Raw genomic sequence first — 20,297 nt, forward strand, 5'->3', positions numbered from 1 at the left:
TAATTTTAAGTAAAATAGTAGATGCACTGAATATAGTAGTGTTAGAAAATTGAAGAATTCATAAAAATTCAACAATTTCAAAGTTTACTTCAAGAATTAAGATATAAAAGGCTATTGAAGAAGAATATGAAGTCAAAAGAAGGTCATAAATAATAATTAAGTTTAATAAACCCTATACTTGTTTTAAATTGAAAACCTTTTACTCATACTAATGTCTCAATTATCACAATGCAAAATGTGCATACATTACATGAAATTACTTAAGCTAGCAAATATTCTCTGAAGATATATATATATATATATATATATATATATACACACATATGTTATATATGCTATATGTATGAATGCTATACATGCATCATATACAACATGTACATTGTATATTTACATCCATATTCTTTCAGACAGTGGGAAGAAAAAATGCTATACAATTGTTTTTCTCTTACCACAGAGCTCTCATTTAAGCATAGAAATGGAGCAGTATTTAAACTTTAAGTTTACAAGATCAAATCATATCAAAAATTATCAAAAATAAATGATCAATGGTAGAGCATTCGCCTAGCAGGCCAAGACCCTTAATTTACTCCCTAGCATTGAATAATAAAAATTGTGGAATAGTATGATTTTTAAAAACTAATCTTAAAGTTGAATAAAATATAAATGACATCCTTCATGCATTTTGCTTAATTAAGAAAACTTCAATTTTGATTTTTCAAAGAAGTAAATGAAATTAATACTGTTAATTGTGTTAATTTTCAGAGAGGTATAGGAATTGAGTCCCAGTAGTACCAAAAATATGTGCAGGGCTGTTCTGATGGTATTGTGTTTTAGGAATAGATGGGGAGAAAATGGATTGCTATTTTAAAAAGCATCCCATGTGTTACAGGCAATAGGCTTGCCAGGTACAGTGGCACATGCCTGTAACCCCAGTGGCTCAGGAGGCTGAGGCAGGAGGATTGCAAATTCAAGACTAGCCTCAGCAACAGGATGATGCTAAACAACTCAGTGAGACCCTGTCACTATATAAAATACAAAATAGGGCTGGGGATGTGGCTCAGTGGTCAAGTGCCCCTGAATTCAAACCCTGGTAGCCCTCCCCAAATAAAAAACAGGTAATAGGCTCATAAATACAGTTTTTTAAAAAAAGATAAATCATGTTTGCAAATTGAAACCAACAAAAAAGAAATTGGGAACGGATACATGATTTTTAGATTAAAGTTAGTCTTAATATTCAAATGATATGTGAAAAATGACATGGGCAACCTTCTAGAGGATGAATGTTCAATCTTATTTTGCAAATGAAAAAGCTGAGGTGTAAAGTAGCTAAATTGCCCATGTTCTCCACATCCCTGTTGAGTTGCAGAGTCAGCATGTGAACATGAGTTCTATCCATTGCTCTATCACTATCACTGTAGCCTCTAAAACGGACACCTCCAAACCTCAGCCTTCCACTCTGCCTCTACACTGCTATAGGAAACGTGTTGGCCGCGCACCTGGCCACGGCTGATTCATTCGCTTCAAGTGCCGAGCATAAGGCTTGGCAGGCGGGGCGGGCGCGGGGCCGGGGACCGAGAAGACCCAGCAGTGGACCCGACATCGTTCTGTGGGACGGCTGCTAGTCGTCATCCTCCAGAACTAGGACGAATTCCCGCCGCGCTGTCCAAAAGTTGCATCGTGGTTATTCCACCTCCGTTCCCGTAATAAAAGTTGGCTTGTTGCACTTCGCACGCCCTCCCTGAGGGCCTACCCGCGACGTCAAGCTGGAGAAACTAAGCCTTCCAGTCGCGAACGGCCCCGCGGGTGGATACTCAGCCCCCATTGAGCTGCCGGGTTTGGCAATATGAAGGAGCAGCCCTCATGTGCAGGCACCGGGCATCCGAGCATGGCGGGGTATGGCAGGATGTCCCCCTTTGAACTCGCTGGCGGCCCAGTGAAGCGCTTGAGAACTGAGTCCCCCTATCCCTATCTCTTCGCAGAGGAGGCCTACCAGAAACTGGCCAGCGAGACCCTGAAGGAACTGGATTGGTGTCTGGACCAACTAGAGACCCTGCAGACCAGGCACTCTGTCAGCGAGATGGCCTCCAACAAGGTAAGTCCCTGTTTTACTATCATTGATGCCCCTAGACTGCTGATTCCCACGCTGGTGAAGCACCAGTCCCTGTGGCCCCAGGAAATACAGGGAGATATTTGTCATGCTCATTGCATGTTAACTATTATGCTCCCTTTAGAAGGGATGTTCTTGTTTCCATTCCTTCCTTCTCTCTTTCACTCACTATAGATAAATTAAACATTTTGCAAAATCAATTTTGACATAATTTGATCAAATATCCAGGACACAAGGTTCCTAAGTGACATTTTGCCCTTGCAAGGAGAAACCCAGTAGGGTCTGTTGGCCTTGCATATTTAAAGGTATTCTTGGGATTCCTGGTTGGAAATAAGAGTTGGTGGATGTCAATGAAATCACTTGGATCTCACCACCTACTGCACTCAAACTCAGAACTTAGAACCTTAACCCTCATTTATCTAGTTATCAGGATACCCTGTTAGACCTTTGCCTTTATATATTCTGTTGGCCATACACAGTTAGAAGCTTCATTATGATCATTGCCTTTTCTTTTGATCTTGAAGAAGACCAGATTTCTGAGGTCATTTAGTTTCAAGGAGGTTTCAGCTGGACATTTGTGCCATATGTACAAAAGTGCTAGTCTTGGCAGTTAATGGAATTTGGGGGTCTGATAAGTAATCTTCAGTATGAAACAGCCATAAAATAGCCTGGAAGTTAAGGTAGAGTATTTTCAGTTTTGCTGCATTTAAAAAAATAAGCCCTGTTCTTTTTGTCTATAGTTATGCAAGGAAATAAATTGGATTATGTGTGTTTTAATGATTGATTGACTGAAGGGGCAGGAAAGGAGGCATGTGCATGTTGGATGCAGATATCTGAGGGATGCAGCTAGTAAGGACTGATAATATTGTGTTCAATTAATAATACTTGTTTCTTAAAGATACTTATGTGTTTTAGCCACCCATTTATTTGCAAGATCAGGAAGGTGATGGCCATTTTACTCTTCATGTGTACATGTATTTCAATGAGTGATGCTTTTTTTTTTAGCTTACTATAGTTTTTATCCCACCTGTTTTTTCCTCATGCAGTTTTTACAAAAAAAGTGCAGTTTTTACACTTGTCTTATCTGTTAACATTTCTTATATAGATAGCATTGCTGTTTAAGTAAAAAGTTGGCTTCAAGCAAATAAAAGGGGTCCCCAGCCACTGCTTGAATTTAGTAACCTACCCTTATGCATAGTGACCTACCCATGTATACACTGATGATCAAATCAGGTTTTTATTATTTAAATTTGGGTCTCATTTCTAAATTTGGCATGGCTTCTCTTAGAATTGCTTTCTTATTGGGACTCTTAATTCCTGTAGTAGCATTAGATGCCATTGTTCTCATTTGGCTAAAAAAAATCTTATCTTTATAAACTAGAAATAGAGATTGTTTTTCTTTTTCATAATTTGATTCATAATAACAGGAGATGTATGCCAAGTATCTCCAGTGTCCTAAATGCTGAGTGAGAGCATTCTGCACTGGATCTGATCTTAATTCTTTATCTGTTAGATTGATTCTATGTAGTAAAAGGCAGAACAAAATTTGGGTATCTAGTGAGATACATGCATTTATTTATGTTTTTTAGATGATTTGACAGTACTTTTTAAGCAAAATGTACCTGAAAAGCTAGTTCACTTTCCTTAAAACTCATATTCTTAATGGTGAAACTTAGGTTTAGTTTAAAAATTGATGTGAAATCTAACAATATATTGTGATTTCAACTGTGAAATAATTTATCTATACTTTAAGGTAAAAACATTTGGGGTCACAGCAATTGCTCAAAATGACAGCTTTCTTTTACAAGCACCAAATAAGAGGTATTTTTTTCTGCTTTTAAATCTTCTCTGTGATGGCTCTCAACCTTGAGTTAATTTACATGATTAGTGTGGAAGATAGGTTTATTTGGTTGAAATAATCAAATAAATAAGAAAATACTTTTTCAAAGTGCAGCCGTTTAGCTCTGCTTATATCCTGTGGTTGAAAGATTATTGACATGACACTTGGGTCAACCAAAGCTCTTGCTTCAACTTTTAATTTCTAGGCTGTTCATTTCTTTTTCAACTTATTCATTTTTAAATTTGTGTTATGCTCACATAATTTTTTATAAATGAAAAAAATTAAAACTAAAGCTCTTGGTAAAGTTTGTAAAGTTACCAAAGCCACAAGAGCTATAAACTGAGCTGGAGCAGCTGATCTGAAAGTCCCTGTGAGTGATGCCCTACCTTCAGTCTGGACTGGAAATGCAGACAATTTGTTTCACACCATCTCTCTTGAGTATGAATGAATAAATCTTCAACATTGCTTTTTGGTTATTAGTCTTATTGCTATCCATTCTGTCAGGGTTTATCTTTTGCCATGGAAAAGTTTTCCCCTTTCTTGAGATATTTAAAATTATACTCTAATAGATTAAAAAGCACAATAAAAACACTAGTAAGAAACCAGGATTTTAAAGTGATAATAGTAAATACTAATTATGAGATGGATTTGGGTACTGGGAAGAAGGAAACTGATTGCTCAAATCCATTTAACAAGTTGGGTTAACAATTTATATATTTAAAAATTTTAATAAAAGAAACCTGATAGTAATTTTAAAATATTGCCATAGAAGTAACTAGCTATATTTTCTGTATTGGTTTTATACTGTGCATACTGCTTATTGATGCTATTGAGGTAGGAACATTATTGAATTCTTGGCCAAGTCCAGTTGGCTTGTAGGATGCTTGTACCAATTTGGTAAGAGATTCCAGATGGCATTTAATTTGAGTGATTAAATCTATAGCATTTACCTTTATAAGCACATTAATCTGCCTGAGAGTTGTACAGATTTCCTTTGGAACCTCATTGTTACAATTGAGGGAAATTTTAGTGAGTTATCAGAGCTTTTGGAGGCAAATGGACCCGGAAGTTCATGGTTTTGTTCTTTGCTAGATGAGTTACATTAGCAACTTAAACATTTTAGCTTCAGTTTCCTTGGCATAATATAGGCATAATAACAGATACTTTTAAAGGTCAATGTAAGAGTTTAAAGGAAAATATATATATTTTAACAGCAAGCAATTCAGTGTCTGTCAAGAGTAGCACTATATCTGTTGTTACTGGTATTATTTAGGGATCAGATCAAACTTTACTTATTACCTATTTAACCATACTGATTTAACCATACGGATTGCCTATTTTAACCATAAGTTATGCTAGACACTTTGTTTCATAGATATTTTTATAATTCTTAGGTAACTGTCTGTAAAATTCTATTAGAAGATTTGAAGTCCTTATTAGAAGTTTAGTCTTTTAAAAATAATTCAGCTATGAAATTCCAGACAGAAAAACGAATTATTTTATCTGTTTTACTGTAAAACTGAAAACAAAAGCCATATAAATCTTTAGAACATGTAAATGTCATGTAGGTTGGTGGGCACTTTTCCATCCTTTTATTGATTTTGCAAAGTAAAGTGCCTTTCTGGTAAAAAATATCCTTTAATGTGGAATAGTTTCATGGTATTTTGAGTTGTCTCTCATGGAAAGTGTATTGAGGGTAGAAGGAGTGGCAAGGAGGGCAGGAATCTGGCCCTCAGGACTTTCAAAGACTGCAGTGGAACCTGGTAACTTAATTCTCTTGTGACCTAATAGTGTGCATTTCACCAGGCCTTCAGTGTAAGTGCAGTGATGTTTAAAAGAGAAAATGAAATAATTATGGATTCTTTCCACCACATACCCAGATAAAAAATGCATTTTGTTTCTCCTCTCTAATTTTAGGGGCAGTTCCGAGGCTTGGCATTGCTGGAAACTAATGGTCTTCAAGTTGAAAGTCTGTCTTGATACTAGGATTCAAGTGTCCTTCTAAGGAACTTCAGGTTGTCCTATAATTCATTCCAGAGGTGCTTAGGCCAGTTTGCAAATGTGGATATGACTTCTTTATAGAATTTATTTGTCTCTTTGGTTTTTAGTAATTATCCCTAGTATGTTTCTGTTGCCTATAAATTAAATTGCTTTTCTGGGGTGCTTTTTCTTAGAGCTTTCCTTGGTTGCTCCCCCTGCTGCTTTTTGATTGTCAATACATAGCATGGACTAGCACTTTCTGGGACTGCTGATATATTTGATGGGCAGGAGGTCTGCTGGAAGGAATATATGTTCATAGAAGTGGCTCATCTTAAGGTATTTCTGCACTGCACAAGTAAAATAACTCAGAATAGAAATCAGTGTTGAATTTTTGCTAAGAAGGAACTCAAGTTAATTGAAAAAGACATTTTTAATTTATGAAACATTATAGCAACACTTGTTTTCTACATTAAAATATTAAATTTTGAAAAAAGAATTGCTGAGAGTTAATTGAGGTACCTAAAGAAAAACTCTAGATTAAAAAAAAAAAGTAATGTTTAACTATAGAAACTCAACTTTTTGTTGTTTTCTTGAACTTGATATATGATCCTTCATCCATTTAATAAAGGTAGATTTTAGGAAAGACTTTTGTAACTTACATATAGTTTCTTAAAGTTAATACAAAAAAGATTGAGAAATCCTTGTCTTTATAAAAAATGTTCTTTTTATAAAGTAATAATAGAAATAAGGAAGCACTTTTAATGGGTATTTTTGTTTTATCGAATATTTAGTTAGTTGACTTTAATTCACCAAGACACTAAGGTTAAAAGGGAAAAAAAAGTTGTCTCTGTTGCCATCCACTCAGTTCTAGTGTCAGTAAGCTTAAATATCCCTAACACTCAAATTATCAAAAATTCTTCATTGTTATGAATCAAGAAATTAATCATTGCTAGAAAAATTGCTTTAATTTATTACATGTTGATTTTATTCATGGGAAATGGTAGCTCCAACTGATAACTTTATGAACTCTTCACTTTTAAAAAAAAAAAAATATATATATATATATATATATATATATATATATATTAAAACATAAGGTTTAACTAAGATAAAATAGTACTGTTACTAGTATTATGGATAGATTAAATAAACTTTTCTCTGAATAGCAAGGATGATAATGCTTTTGTTCAATTTAAGATTTTTGCAGTGTCACATGGATTGTCACTGTTTTAAAAGATATATATATATATATATATAGTAGATGTGAAATGTGTTTAGTGTCATGATTTTTAGTTGCTCCATAAAATCGGTAGAGCTTGATTTTCTCTTGTTTAGTAAGGGAGATCAGCTTTTTTAAAGCTGCTCATTGCTGGGGTTTATTGTGGCTCTAGTAGGGCAATAGTTCTACCCGAGTTACTTGTCATCATAGCTTAATTGGCATAGTTTGAAATCTTTCTAGAAAACGGACAGACAGTCTTTCATTTTAATAGTCACACGAGTTGAGTTTATTATTATTTGCCCCAGGGATAGAACCTAGGGGTGCCTAACCACTGACCCACATCCCCAGCCCTTTCTTTTTATTTTTTTATGTTGAGTCAGGGTCTTGCTAAGTTGCTTAGAACCTCACTAAATTGCTGAGGCTGAACTTAGAGCCTCACTAAATTGCTGAACTTGTGATACTCCTGCATCAGCCTTCCCAGCCACTGGGATTACAGGCCTGTGAGCAACACCATGCTGTGCTAGTCACATGAGTTTTGAAAGAAGACATTTAATTTTATTCACTCTAACAGGAATAGGGGATGAATCTTGATATTTGCTTAAACCACAAATGGTTCTGTGTTCATTAGAAAATTAGTTAAATTACATTAATAGCTAAAATAATGATAGGTTTATATTCTTTTAAAGAATACTTTATTTTTAAAAGAATATTTATATTTATTATTGTTTTTATATTCTGAGGTTTTTTTTATTGTTTTGCTTACTTTGTATGTGATAAAGGCAAGTGATATTTACCTCCCGACCTGGAGTATGCACCAATGATACTTAGGGCAACTTTGCAGAATGGAAAGAACTCAGATGTTTTTTGTCAGGTGAATTTGGTCTCAAATTTCAGCTTTGCTGTTTCCTACTTAATAGTTTGGGCAAATGTCTCACCTCTCTGAAGTTCTATTTTCTTCATTTAAAAGTAGTGATAATAGAAGGGGAAATAAGTTGAAATGTTGTAAGAATAATAGCTATAAGTGTGCACAGTTCATTCTGGAGGATAACACACACTGGATGTTCCATAAATTATATGTGCTCACTTGTCTGGAATATACACAAAAAAACAAGATCAATAAAACCTTGTGTTTTATACTCCTTGCAGTGTAAGAATGTAATATTTCTTGTTTCTATTCTGTAAGAAATTATAGTCTAAATTATAATCTTAATTAGTGTTTCTCAAATCATCATTTCTGTATACACCATCATTTCAGTATACATTCATATCTGCAATTGTATGTTAAAGGTTTAATTTAAAGTAATTTATTTAAAAAACATAAATACTAAACTGAACACCTTATTTTTTCTAATATATATTATAATTAATATATAACAAGAAAGCATTTATTTGAAGGCCACCTTATGACATTTAGCTTACTACTTATGGACTGTGGCCATATTTTTGGACATAGTCATCTGAATTTGTAACAAAAACATTATTTAAAGTCATTTTTAGTTAGAATGATTTGTTTGGTTTAAACAACCTACCATGTTCTTTCTCTGCCTTCAATGGAATTTCCCTTCTAGAAGAAATGGAAAATTTCTTCATTAGAAATCTCTCATTCATTAGATACTCATTCCTCAAGTAGAACGGTCTGTGGATCTTGACCACCCTTCTATAGCCAGGCTGCCTGGTTTGGACTCATTCTCTGCCTTATATTCAGAGTACATGGGCCCACTTTCCCATCTTCTTCATCTGTTAAATAGTGGCTGTGATGATTTGATGAATTGAAAGATGAGAATTATTGAGACAGGAACATGGTAAATACTGAGTATGTTAAGCCATTTATTTCCAGCTATAAAGGAATATTATTAGTTCTTCTTAAAGTCCTGCATAAAGCAGTGGAGGGTTTTCTTTTTCTTAAAAGAATATATCTCTGTAGTTCCTCTGAATGAAACTGGAAATAACAGAGGCTCACAATCTCTTATTAATAATTAATGTTAATAAAAGTATATTGAGAACCTAGCCTGTGTTTCCACCTCTCAACATCTGAACCATCTCGTACACCACAAATATTTTCTCATTCTGTCAGGTGAGAGGACCTAGAAGCAACCACACCCTGGTAGTATGAGTGCACCCAGCACCCCCATTTTAATTTCTAACACTACTGTCCTGTAAAAGACAGTAGGATTCCGTAGAGAAATGTCGGATTCTAGGGACTGAGGCAGGACATATACAATATGAGCCTGGAGCATCTTGTACTGCCAGAAAGTAAGGATGAGATCAAACGAACAAAATCATATACTAATGTAGGGTCCTATAAGTGGGATACAAGAGCAAACTGAAAGAGCTCTAATTGTCAAAGCTGGAACAATACATGCAAATAAAAGTAGTACTATATTATGTCTCAAAATATAACATAAAAACCCCTGAGTGCATGTTGATAGAAATAGTTGATTGAATAAATAATTAAATGGGAGAAATTGGCAAATCTCCTGTGCAGGAGAATTCCAAATAACATATAGATAAATTCTGCACCCACAAAGAGGAAGAACATAGCTCCCCTCTCCTGAAGTATGGGCTGTGCATATTGACTTCCTTCCAAAAGGTACTCTTTGAAAAGGGGAAAAAAGTAACTCCACAATGAGAAACTCAACAGATATTACCTCACCCATGTTGTCAGGATCAACACTGACGATGATACAGTCATGTTAAGAATCTGTATCCTTGATATGATCTGATGAAAAAGGTATTTTGCATCTATTATTTTCCTTGGCATCTGCAATTAACCCCAGTCTAATCGTGAGAAAAATATCAGGCAAATTCCACTCAAGGGATATTCCTCAAAATACCTGACCGGAACTCCTAAAAACTGTGAGAATTATTAAAAATGAGAAAATTTTAAGAAGAAACTCAAAGCCAAGAGGAGCCTAGGGAAACATGCTAAGTAAATATAACAAGGTATCCTAGGTGAGATCCTGGAACAGAGAAAGAACACTAAATGAAAGCTAAGGAAGTCAGAAAAAAAAGTGTGCAATGAAGGCATCAATATGAGCTCAGTAATTGTGACCTATGTGCCATACTAATGTAAAAAACCTGACTGTAGAGTATAGGGGACTTTCTGTACTTCCTTCACAAGTTTTCTGTAAATCGAAAAATTTGAAAACAAAAAAGGTGATGTAAAAACTCGGCAGCATCCTCTAGGCCTGTCTGGAATGCTGACCTCCTTCTGAAGCCTGATTTGTCCTGTCTCCTCCTGAGTCTTTCTCCACAGCCCCCTCCCCCATTGGATATTCCATCTATCCTCTTTGACTTTCCACATGATTTTATCTGGGATTCTCTTCACTGTTAGTACAATATGTTGCCTCTGTTTTATTTTTCTGATGAGGCTGTCTACACTACTTTTAGTCTAAACCCAGGGAGTGTCAATATCATCCTTTGTTAGGTAGTCAGGTAAGTCAGTACAGGGCTCATGATAGTAGTTAATGTAAATACCATTTCTAGCTGGGATTGGTAGACTAAGAGTCAAAGCATTATCATTCCTGCCTCTTAAGAAAATGTTTTTCGTTCATTGACAAGAGTTCCTAGTATTTCTCCCTTAAGAATCTGAGTTTTGCTTCTAGAGAACTAATCTCTCAGAAATGTTATTGCAGGATATACTAGATTAGCCTTATCTCATTTGAATTTAAAGTTAATAGTGTTTAGGCAAAAGCCAGATGGACCATATTCATAGCTGCAAACTGTTTTCTGTCATATCTATTTTAGCAATAACCTCTTTTTTATTAGATCCTTTTCAGTTGGAACTATCTGAATGCTCTTTCAGTTTTGATGAAAAGGGGTGTGTGTGTGTGTTTGTGTGTGTGTGTGTGGAGAGAGAGAGAGAGAGAGAGAGAGAGAGAGAGAGAGAGAGAGAGAGAGAGAATCTTTTTCACCTTTTAGGGTCTAATCTGTCAGGTTTTTCCTAGCATGTGCTTGAGCTACCGTCTGCATCTAGGGGCTGCTGCACTGTAATCCCTACTTTCACAGCCTCTGGTTCTTATTCCTGGCAATCAGTTAGCTGTGCAGACATAGGCACCATAGTAGGAAACACCTCTGCCTGTCATAAACAGGTCTGGAAAGTAGAAAGCACAGGCATGATAGGGATGTAACCATAGCAACAAGGCAAAGATGCGGCTGCCATAGTGGAGTAAGTTCAGACCCATGGGTGCCTTCTTCACTTCAGAAAATAACTGCTTGATTTTAATGTGTGTTCTCTGTAAATAGCAGTGTTCTGGTTGCTTTGTTTTTGTTTTAGACAAATATGAATGAGCATTATTCATATTAATTATTCATAATTGTCTTACAGAAATACTCTTCAAAATATTTTGAGGAAATGTGTCAGTGTTTCCTCTTGTTATTCTGTTTTAAAATATTACCTGATCCTTCTGATTCAAACTCAATGAAGAAGGAAGAACAGTGAGAAGTTAGAGAAAAAAATATAAAAATGATCATGTACCTTTTAAAAGAATTATAAAATATACTGAATTACACAGAATTACAAAAAAAAATATTTTTTCTTAGTAAGGTGATATTGTATTTTTTATGCCTATAAATCAACTCTACATTTTAGAAAAGGAGTACTTGAGCAAGATAGGTTGTATTTGATGTTTGCTAGTTTCATTTTTCTATATTCAGGAAAAAATAAACTGCCTTTACAATTGATGGGCTTTGAAGCAATAATTTAGAAAGAGAATGAATTTCAATTTGGGGAGGGCTTTCACAGTTTAAGAGAATTCTTTCGTCGTGGGTGCTTTAATTATGTATATGTGATTTAAATGTCATTATTTTCAGGGAATCCCTGTTTCACAAAAAGAGGCTAAAAGTTGCATAGAGTGAACAAAACTATGCTTTGCTCCCTGCCTTTCATAGAAGTGGTATTTAGTGAATATTCATTGACTAGTCCCTTCCCTTTTTTAAACTAAGCACCTATCCTCTTCCATCTTTTTGAATATTTCAAGTCATTTTCAGCAGGCTGTGATAAAGATGAAACATTAATATTTTCTTTAGCCTATGTTTTTATTTTCTTTCTTTGATTTCTTAATGTTATATTCTCAGCACGATCTCTTAGATCTTCATAAGAGTAGTGATAATTGGGTTTCAGTAACTCATGAGGAATCTTATACTAGAAATAGGCCTATTTCTTTTCTATATATCAGGAGAAGATTAGTTTAGTTTTTCCTGAAAGATATTTGGGCCTAAATCTTAATTTTGCTTTAGTGCTAATGAGAAGTGAAATGATTAAAGGGAACAGAGTTGTGTTATGACACAGTTAATTCCTATATGAAAGGAATTTATTATCTGAAAAGTCATATTCAGTGGAAGAATCAATTACTCATTGTATCAGTGTTTCCTTTTGTTATTCTGTTTTAAAATGTTACCTGATCCTTCTAATTCAAACTCACTGAAGAAGGAAGAACAGTGAGAAGTTAGAGAAAAAAACATAAAAATGATTGTGTACCTTTTAAAAGAATTATAAAATATACTGAATTACACAGAATTACAAAGAAAAGACTCAATGCCAAACATTATAGTGTTATCCATTTGGTCCATAAACAATCTTTGACTACCACTGGTCGGGAAACTCTCATATGTGCCTTACCTTCTAATGTAAGGCAGGATTTTGTTTATTTTCTCATACCTCAAACCTTAAGTTTCTAATTTAGTCCTAGAAATAGTATACTACATATGAAAACAATTTCTCCCATTTCTAAAGATGAAAACCTGAGGCTCATTTAAATTTACCTGAGATCCACGTGGAGGGAGCACATGTTTTGCAATACTGGGGGAGCCCAGGGCCTTGTGCAGGCAGGCTGGCAAGTGCTCTGCAGGGATTTTAGTAGGTGTAAAGGTAATTATTTTTTAGATAAAGTGTTGGGTGAATATAGAGACATAAGTGTTTGTTCTCAGACTACATGTTCAAAATATTCAAAACATTTTAAAATATGTATTTAATGAGTACTGGATTCCAAAATAGCAAGAGCAATTTCAGCAAAAGCTAATTACTCAAGGGGAATTCTATAGTACATCTTGTTCTGCCTTCCTTCTCTCAGTTATGTCAAATGGGCACAAACCTGACCTGGCCCCTTCCTCCTAAGAAAAACATGATGTTGAGACAGTGTGTCTGGTCAGGAGCCACCCTGGCAGGCAGGTAGTTAACTGGTCACAGATATAAATGAAAGGATAATGAGGTTGGTGAGATGAGAAAACCAAATGATGAAAGCAGATCTATAATGCCAAGCTGGCAGAGAATCTAAGGATATTGGTGGTGAGTAAGGCAACAACAGAGAAGGTGTAAGAAAGTTTAGGGTTTCAAAAATAGCCTGTTACTATGAGGGTCTTTGAAATTCTGTTTTCCTCTAGGGACAAAATGGGAAAGGGAATGTGGACCAATGGATGGTAGGAAGGAAGAAAAATGAGGGAAAGAAAGGTTGCAAGAAATACAGAGAAGCTATTAGCGTGCAATGAGGGCAGGAGGAGTGGTAGAAGGCAGAACATCTGATCCCGCTGGCCTGGGGTCAGGGCTTTCCTTGGCTGAAGGCAAAGGAACCGGTTTCTGTTCCTGACCTCCTTCTGCCTCAGGGTTTGTATGGTAAAATCTGGTTGTAATGAGCCTTGGGGACAGCTTTGAAGAAAAAAAAATCAGACAGGTCAACAAGAGGGTGCAAATGTTCTAAGGAGGATGATCAGCAGCAGCTTTGGGGGAGGAGGGGAGGACCGACTTGCTTGGGGAGATTAACAGACAGTGTATTTCATGAGGCTCAGGTCTCTGTTAGCACTAAGACCTAGTGTCATCTCCTTCACCTGTTGCCTCCTTGAGTAGTAGCCCAGTAGCAGCATGGATGGGTTGCTAAATTCAATGGCTGGTCTATCCCCTAAGGATCCTGGTGCCCAGGAGTGAGAAAAGGGAATAGTTGAAGGGTACGTGACAGCAAGGTGCAAGCTGCAATAGGGTGAAAAGAGACCATGTCCATATAAATATCAGCTGATTCACTGTAATAGACTTGTTATTAACTTACATGCTAGGAGAGTAAAACGGAACAGAAGAGCAAATTCTCAATTCTCCTTTAAATCACCTCCTAAATTCTGATGAACTTAGCAACTTCTTTTCTGGGTATGAATCTGCTCCACACTAGAGTTAAGACCTTGGATCATTAATTTACTCTAACCCCTCTGAGCCTCTGTTTTCTCTATAATCAAGACAACATAAGCTACCTCACTGTACTGTTGTGAAAATTAAATAAAAACTTATGTAAATTTTTTAAACATTGCAGGCACTATGGCCTATCTTTAGTAGGGATGATGACTGTGACTATTTTTAAACTTAAAAGGTCAATTTTATATACTGCCATATAGGTAACCAAATGCAATTGGGGCTTGAATCAACAGACTTGGAGAGGGCTTACAGAGTGTGCCTTTTAAATCCTGATACCCAGTCATGGTGATTTATGGGACCTTACCAGCTTGCATATGTGATGCCCACAGATTTGTTTACTTTAGTGTTATCTTGGTTACCTAGCACCCAATGATAGCATATTTTTATTTACACTCTTGCTGACTTCTTCATTAGGTTGGCTCTAAAAGGATACTATGAAGGTGGCCACAAAAAAAGACTTACTAATGTTATAAAAGCTGTACGTAGATCTTCATTTATCTGTCTAAAAATTGGTCCTTTGCTTGTGCTTTGTTTTTCTCTTCCCTGGATGACCTCCAAAGCCCCTTCAAATGATTTTTCTGATTCTGTGAAAAGCGAAGTCATGATTTAAAAATGTGTCCAATATCAGACAAAGTGAAGATAACAAGTGCTTTTTCCTGGTGAAAGTAGAAACGAACTAGAAGTAGACCCTTTAATCCTTGCAGATTAAAAATGACAATCCAGCTGAGAAACACAAGTGTGGATGAGATGACCTTGAATCCAGTGCCAGCCCCATGATGAGGTCTTAGTCATGAGTCTGACACTAGATATAGCCATCAAGAGAAAACTTCCCTAGTGGTGCAGTTGTTATAAGGGTTGACCATGAGTCACTGCATAGGCAATTGGTTCCTTTCCATTTTCCACTTAATGTCAGCCACGTTGCGGAGAAATCAAACTTCAGTTTGCTTAATAATCTCTTTTTTCCCTCTTCAGTTCCATAATTCCTTAGGGATTTATGAGGTCTACCTGTTATACAGATATAGCAAAATAACAAGGAATAGCCAAGTGAAAGTAACCAAGGTCAACACAGTTCTGTGTTTCAGGGCTTTGATCTTATGGAGAATACAAACTTGGTCTTGTTGGTCATATAGCCCTGATCTGGGGTTATATGGGCACCATCACTTTCAAATGACATTTTTAATTTGGTATGTCTCTGTTACTTTGTTTGATCCTTGACCATTCTCTAGATGAGATACCACTTTCATGTAGGAAATAAACAATTAGGAGGGTTTGGTTTTGTTTTGCACCTTTTGACTGAAGTCAACCACAGTTCAGGTTTCAGGCTTTCACTGAGTTGTTGTTTTATCCTTTTGTTTTAGATGACAGGATATCTATCTGCTCAAGGTTCTTAGAGGAGAAATGAGATCTTCACATAAGTGTATTTTATGCAAACAGGCAGGTACACAAGTACCAAAACATACAGACATACCACTGAAAATATAGCTAGTCTTCTAAGTCAGCCTGTTGCATTTTAATGAGTCATGGAATGCTTTAGGGTGTCCAGTCCTGTAGAGAAGTTCCCCACACAGGACTAGAATGAGAAGGATTCCAGGGAACATGCTACTTGAACATCTGGATCGTGAACATTGAGGATTCCTATTAGTTGCTAATGAGGAAGGAGGTATATGATAGGGGCTAGAAGAAATTTGGGTAGGATAGAATACCCTGTAGGTTTAGTGTTATTGTATATTAGTGGGGTGGAGGATGAGTGGGTATCATGGAAGCGTGAGCCTGGCTGAACAATCTGGTTTTAAGGCCAGAACAGGGGTGAGAAATGCAGATTGGGCCACATGGCAGATTGTGTTAAATGCCCAGCTAAAACATGAGCAGCTCTCCTACAAATCCTGCAGAGCCTTGCATTTGATTATAAAGATAATATTAGAAAGAAAATAGAACAACCAAGTGATTTGGGGAGGGTAAATCTGGTAAAAGTGTACAGGATGGATCCTACTGAGGGGACATACTAAAAACAGGAAGAGTCTGTTAGAGAATTAGCTACTGGAGTGACAAGGGCCTGAAGTAGGATGGGAATGAAAAGAAAAGATGGGCAGGACAAAGATTGCATGAGGAAGGGTGATGGGTCCTACAGGACTGCAGGACTGCAGCCAGAGGACAGTATGAAACTCTAAACTCAAATAATGGGAAAGATAATAGTCAGTAGATCAGGAAGAGAAGCCAGATTGAGATGGGGGCTGTTGGACAATATCTTAGTTAAACTTTTAGTCATGAGATAGAGGTGAGACTCCATGTCTAAGTTGCAATGCACTCTGGGCCTTCAATTGTCAGGCCTGGTTTTCCAGGAAAAAGGCAAGATTCTACTAGAGTTTTGCCTCCACAGAGTTGATAGCTGGAAGCCTTCAGACTCATCTGTAAGACAGGGATAATGCTAGCGCTCACTCATAAAGTTTTTATTAGAAATAAATGAGATAACGCCAGTAGTATAGCCAGCACCATCCTCAGCACATAGTAAACACTCAATAAATTTGAGCTTTTATTATTCTTTTATTGTTTTAGGAAAAGACAGTTTTGTGTATTGTTAGGTCTGGTATTCTGGAGGCTTTTGAAGCCCGCAACTTGGAGTCTTTTCTTACTACCCCAGATGGGAGAGTGTGTGTTCTGATCCACATACTTACCTCCCTATCTGTGGGGGGAAGTGACTGCCCAGGCTGTAATTGATCATGTCCAGCTGTTGATCACCGTTAGTCAGGTCTGTAGTGCTTTTACATGAACAGTTATGGATCTTGGCTACTCTTCTCTTCATTGACACTCCCATAATGCAATCCCTGAACTGGATTTTATTTTCATTTGCTGGGTCCATTGTGAAATCAGTCTTAAGGGGTCTATAAAGAGCTTCTTTTGAAGAATGGTATAAACCCAGTGTATTATTCTGCATTTACCCAGAGTAAAATATCCTTGTTTATATTTGTCAGAAAAAATATCTTAGTGTGTTTGAGATCTCCAGGAGCAGTCTTGTCTGGCTTGGGAGATTTTGATAACTTCTAGACAAACCACTGGTACATAAACCTTTGGGTAGGTATAATGGTAGCCATCTTAAAACAACCTTTGTATCTATATATCTATATCTTCATTTTGTTTATTTATTTTTATGTGGTGCTGAGGATTGAACCCAGTGCCTCACATCTACAAAGCAATCTCTCTGTCACTGAGCTACAACCGCAGCTCACAACCTTTTTTTTAAATATTTTTTTAGTTGTCAATGGACTTTCATTATTTATTTATTTGTGGTGCTGAGAATCGAACTCAGTGCCTCACACATGCTGGGAAAGCACTCTACCACTGAGCCATAACCCCAGCCCATAAAGCAGCCTTTTTAATCAGAATGTTTTCTTTGTGACAAGTTTCAGAATTTCTGGCAATAATATAACTCACTGAGCTCCTGGCACATGCTTTATAGATTATCCTAGATCACATTAACTCCAATTCCTCCACACAGCACAGAGCCCTTAGATAACATGCTGCCTGTTTCAGGGCTCACAGGAGGTGGGACTTTAAGTCAGCCAGAGTAACCTGTATTCTATACCATGGTGCATCTCATAAATGTCAGTCCCTGCAACTTAGTCATTGTGGCAAATCAGACAACAGAACAGCCCATTGCTACACTACTTTTACCTGTTTCTTATGGCCTTCAGTTAAGTTTTCATTCATAAAATGTTTAAACAAGACATGGGATTTCAATAAAAATTTGTCCACTCTTGAGTGCTCAACTCATAGATAATCCTGATTTCATCAAAATTTTCTATAATCAGAATTTCATATAATTTTGATTATATTGTGTGAGCAGTTGTTTGGGCTTTTGCAGTCCTAATCTACTATGGTGAAAGGATTTTAAAAACAAATTATCTATTCTTGCCCCTTTGCTAAATTATTCTAAAACATTTTGAAAGATTTTGATGGAAGTGGTCTATCCTAATGTAATGTCTTTGGGGTTTTTGCTCTCTGGCACCTTTCCTTGTTCACACCTCTTTAATGAACCTGGTGAAAGGTGCAGAAGTTTCCTCAACAGTTAAAACTGAACCTACATCTATTTAGATGTTCCTGTGCTTGGCTCTTAGGTCTCATTTTTCTTCTTCATCTTCCTCCATATCTCTGTGACCCCAGTCTTCTCCATCTCAGAGCAGGTGTTCATCAGAACAGAAGTTAGGAGTTAATTCTCTTCCTTATCTCATTCATCTGCCTTTACCCCTTTACAAGCCATCCCCTGTAGAAATAACTTAAAAAATGTGAATCATGTTCAAAATCTACATGATATTCCATTACTTGGTGCTAGAACCTTCCGGGGGTATCCTTCCACCCCTTTGAAGTCTTCCAGGGTCCCATATCATCTTGCTTTCACTTGCCTCCGATATCATTCTCCCCTGTCTCCTGGTTCCTTCAGCCTTACTGTGAGTGGTCTGTTCTGAGTCATCATTATTTTTAAATTCAATTGTAGTTTTAAAACATTAAAACTGTACATATAAATAGGATACCTTGTGATATTTTAGTACCAGTATATGTAGATAGATAGATAGATTGACTGATCGATTGATTAGGACAATCTATATAACATTTAAATCAGATTATGCATAATCTATCTTTAATCATCTATCATTCATGGTGAAAACATTCAGAATCCTTTCTGCTAGCTTTTTGAAATGTAGCATTATCTATGTACCCTACTGTGCAATAGCACATCCTAATTTCTGACTCCTGTCTGACTCTAATTTAGTGCCCATTGATCAGCTCCCCCCCTTCTTTCTACTCTCCAGCCTCTTGTAACCACCATTCCACTCTAAACTTCCTCACATATGAGTGAGATCATATATGTGTTACTTATCTTTTGTACCTGGCTTACTTCACTTAATTCTCCCCAGTTCCTTCCATGTCGTGAAAATATTTCTGCTGAATTATATTCCACGATGGATGTGTACCGCATTTTCTTTACTCTGTCATCACTTGATGGACACTTAGATCGTGTTTCCATATCTTAGTAATTGTGAGTACTGCTGCAATAATTGACTTCCTAGTTATTTGGGTCTCTTCTCAGATACCATCTTCTTGGTACAGTTTTTCCTCACTACTTAATCTTACAGTCCCCATCACAGTATCATATTGCCTCTATTTTTTCATTAATTTTTTTTCTCCTTCTTTGTCTTTCTGCTCCAGGAGTCCGAAGTTTACATGGTCAAAGAGAATCTTTCTTGTTCATTACTGTGTCCCAAAGGCTGGTACACAGTAGCTGTGCAATAAATATCAGTGAGTGAATAGGTGAATAAAACCATCCTAAAAATCTTAAGTGTCTGATTTTTAAAGCCCATTGCTTTCATAAGAACTTTTAATGAAACCTAAGTACTATGGTTTTGTTTCCTTGTTAAGAATATCAACAGTTTGATAGAAGAGTAAATATGGGAAATGCCATGTCAAACCAACAAGGCAAGGTTGTGTGTCAAGTCCTTGGCAGAGCCTTGACTATGCTAATGTACAGATTCCATAGAAGTTACTGCCACGTTGAAGCTTTGTTTGACAGTGGAAGTCGTCTTTACAAAGTGCTGCTTTGGATTGCTGTCCTTCATTACACATTCTGGGACATGCTGCCTTAGACAAAAGCTCATCCTAAAAGGGGAAAAAGCATCATATACTGACTATAAGGAAGCAAATTTATACTGACTGTAAAGAGTCCAGGCTGGAAAAAATAGAAAACTATGAAAAAATAAAATAAAAGCAAAAGGATTCAGAAGGAATAATCCTATTGAGGCTCTTCAGTTTTGTGCAAAAAGTTGTGCCCATTTTAATGGATTTTTCTATCCCTCATAGTTGGCATAGTATTTGTCCTAGACTGAGTACACAATAATTATTTGTTGCCTTTTCAATGATGAACAAATAATAGTGGCCCAGGGTTACCATTTGTGTGTTGATTTTGTTCTGCAATTTCACCAAATTC

At 36.4% G+C, this 20,297-nt stretch overlaps 1 protein-coding gene across 1 annotated transcript in view; it reads left to right on the forward strand.

Annotated features, from left to right (window-relative positions):
- The first annotated feature begins 1,843 nt into the window (after positions 1-1,843).
- The window catches only part of LOC144369948 (3',5'-cyclic-AMP phosphodiesterase 4D-like), a 50,083-nt gene continuing 31,629 nt past the window's right edge, over positions 1,844-20,297 (forward strand). The window contains 1 exon segment of the mRNA XM_078030419.1: positions 1,844-2,092. Coding sequence (XP_077886545.1) covers positions 1,844-2,092 — 249 coding nt within the window.

Source organism: Ictidomys tridecemlineatus, chromosome 13 (genome assembly GCF_052094955.1).
Source record: "Ictidomys tridecemlineatus isolate mIctTri1 chromosome 13, mIctTri1.hap1, whole genome shotgun sequence".
In the NCBI taxonomy this organism is placed as follows: Eukaryota; Metazoa; Chordata; class Mammalia; order Rodentia; family Sciuridae; genus Ictidomys; species Ictidomys tridecemlineatus.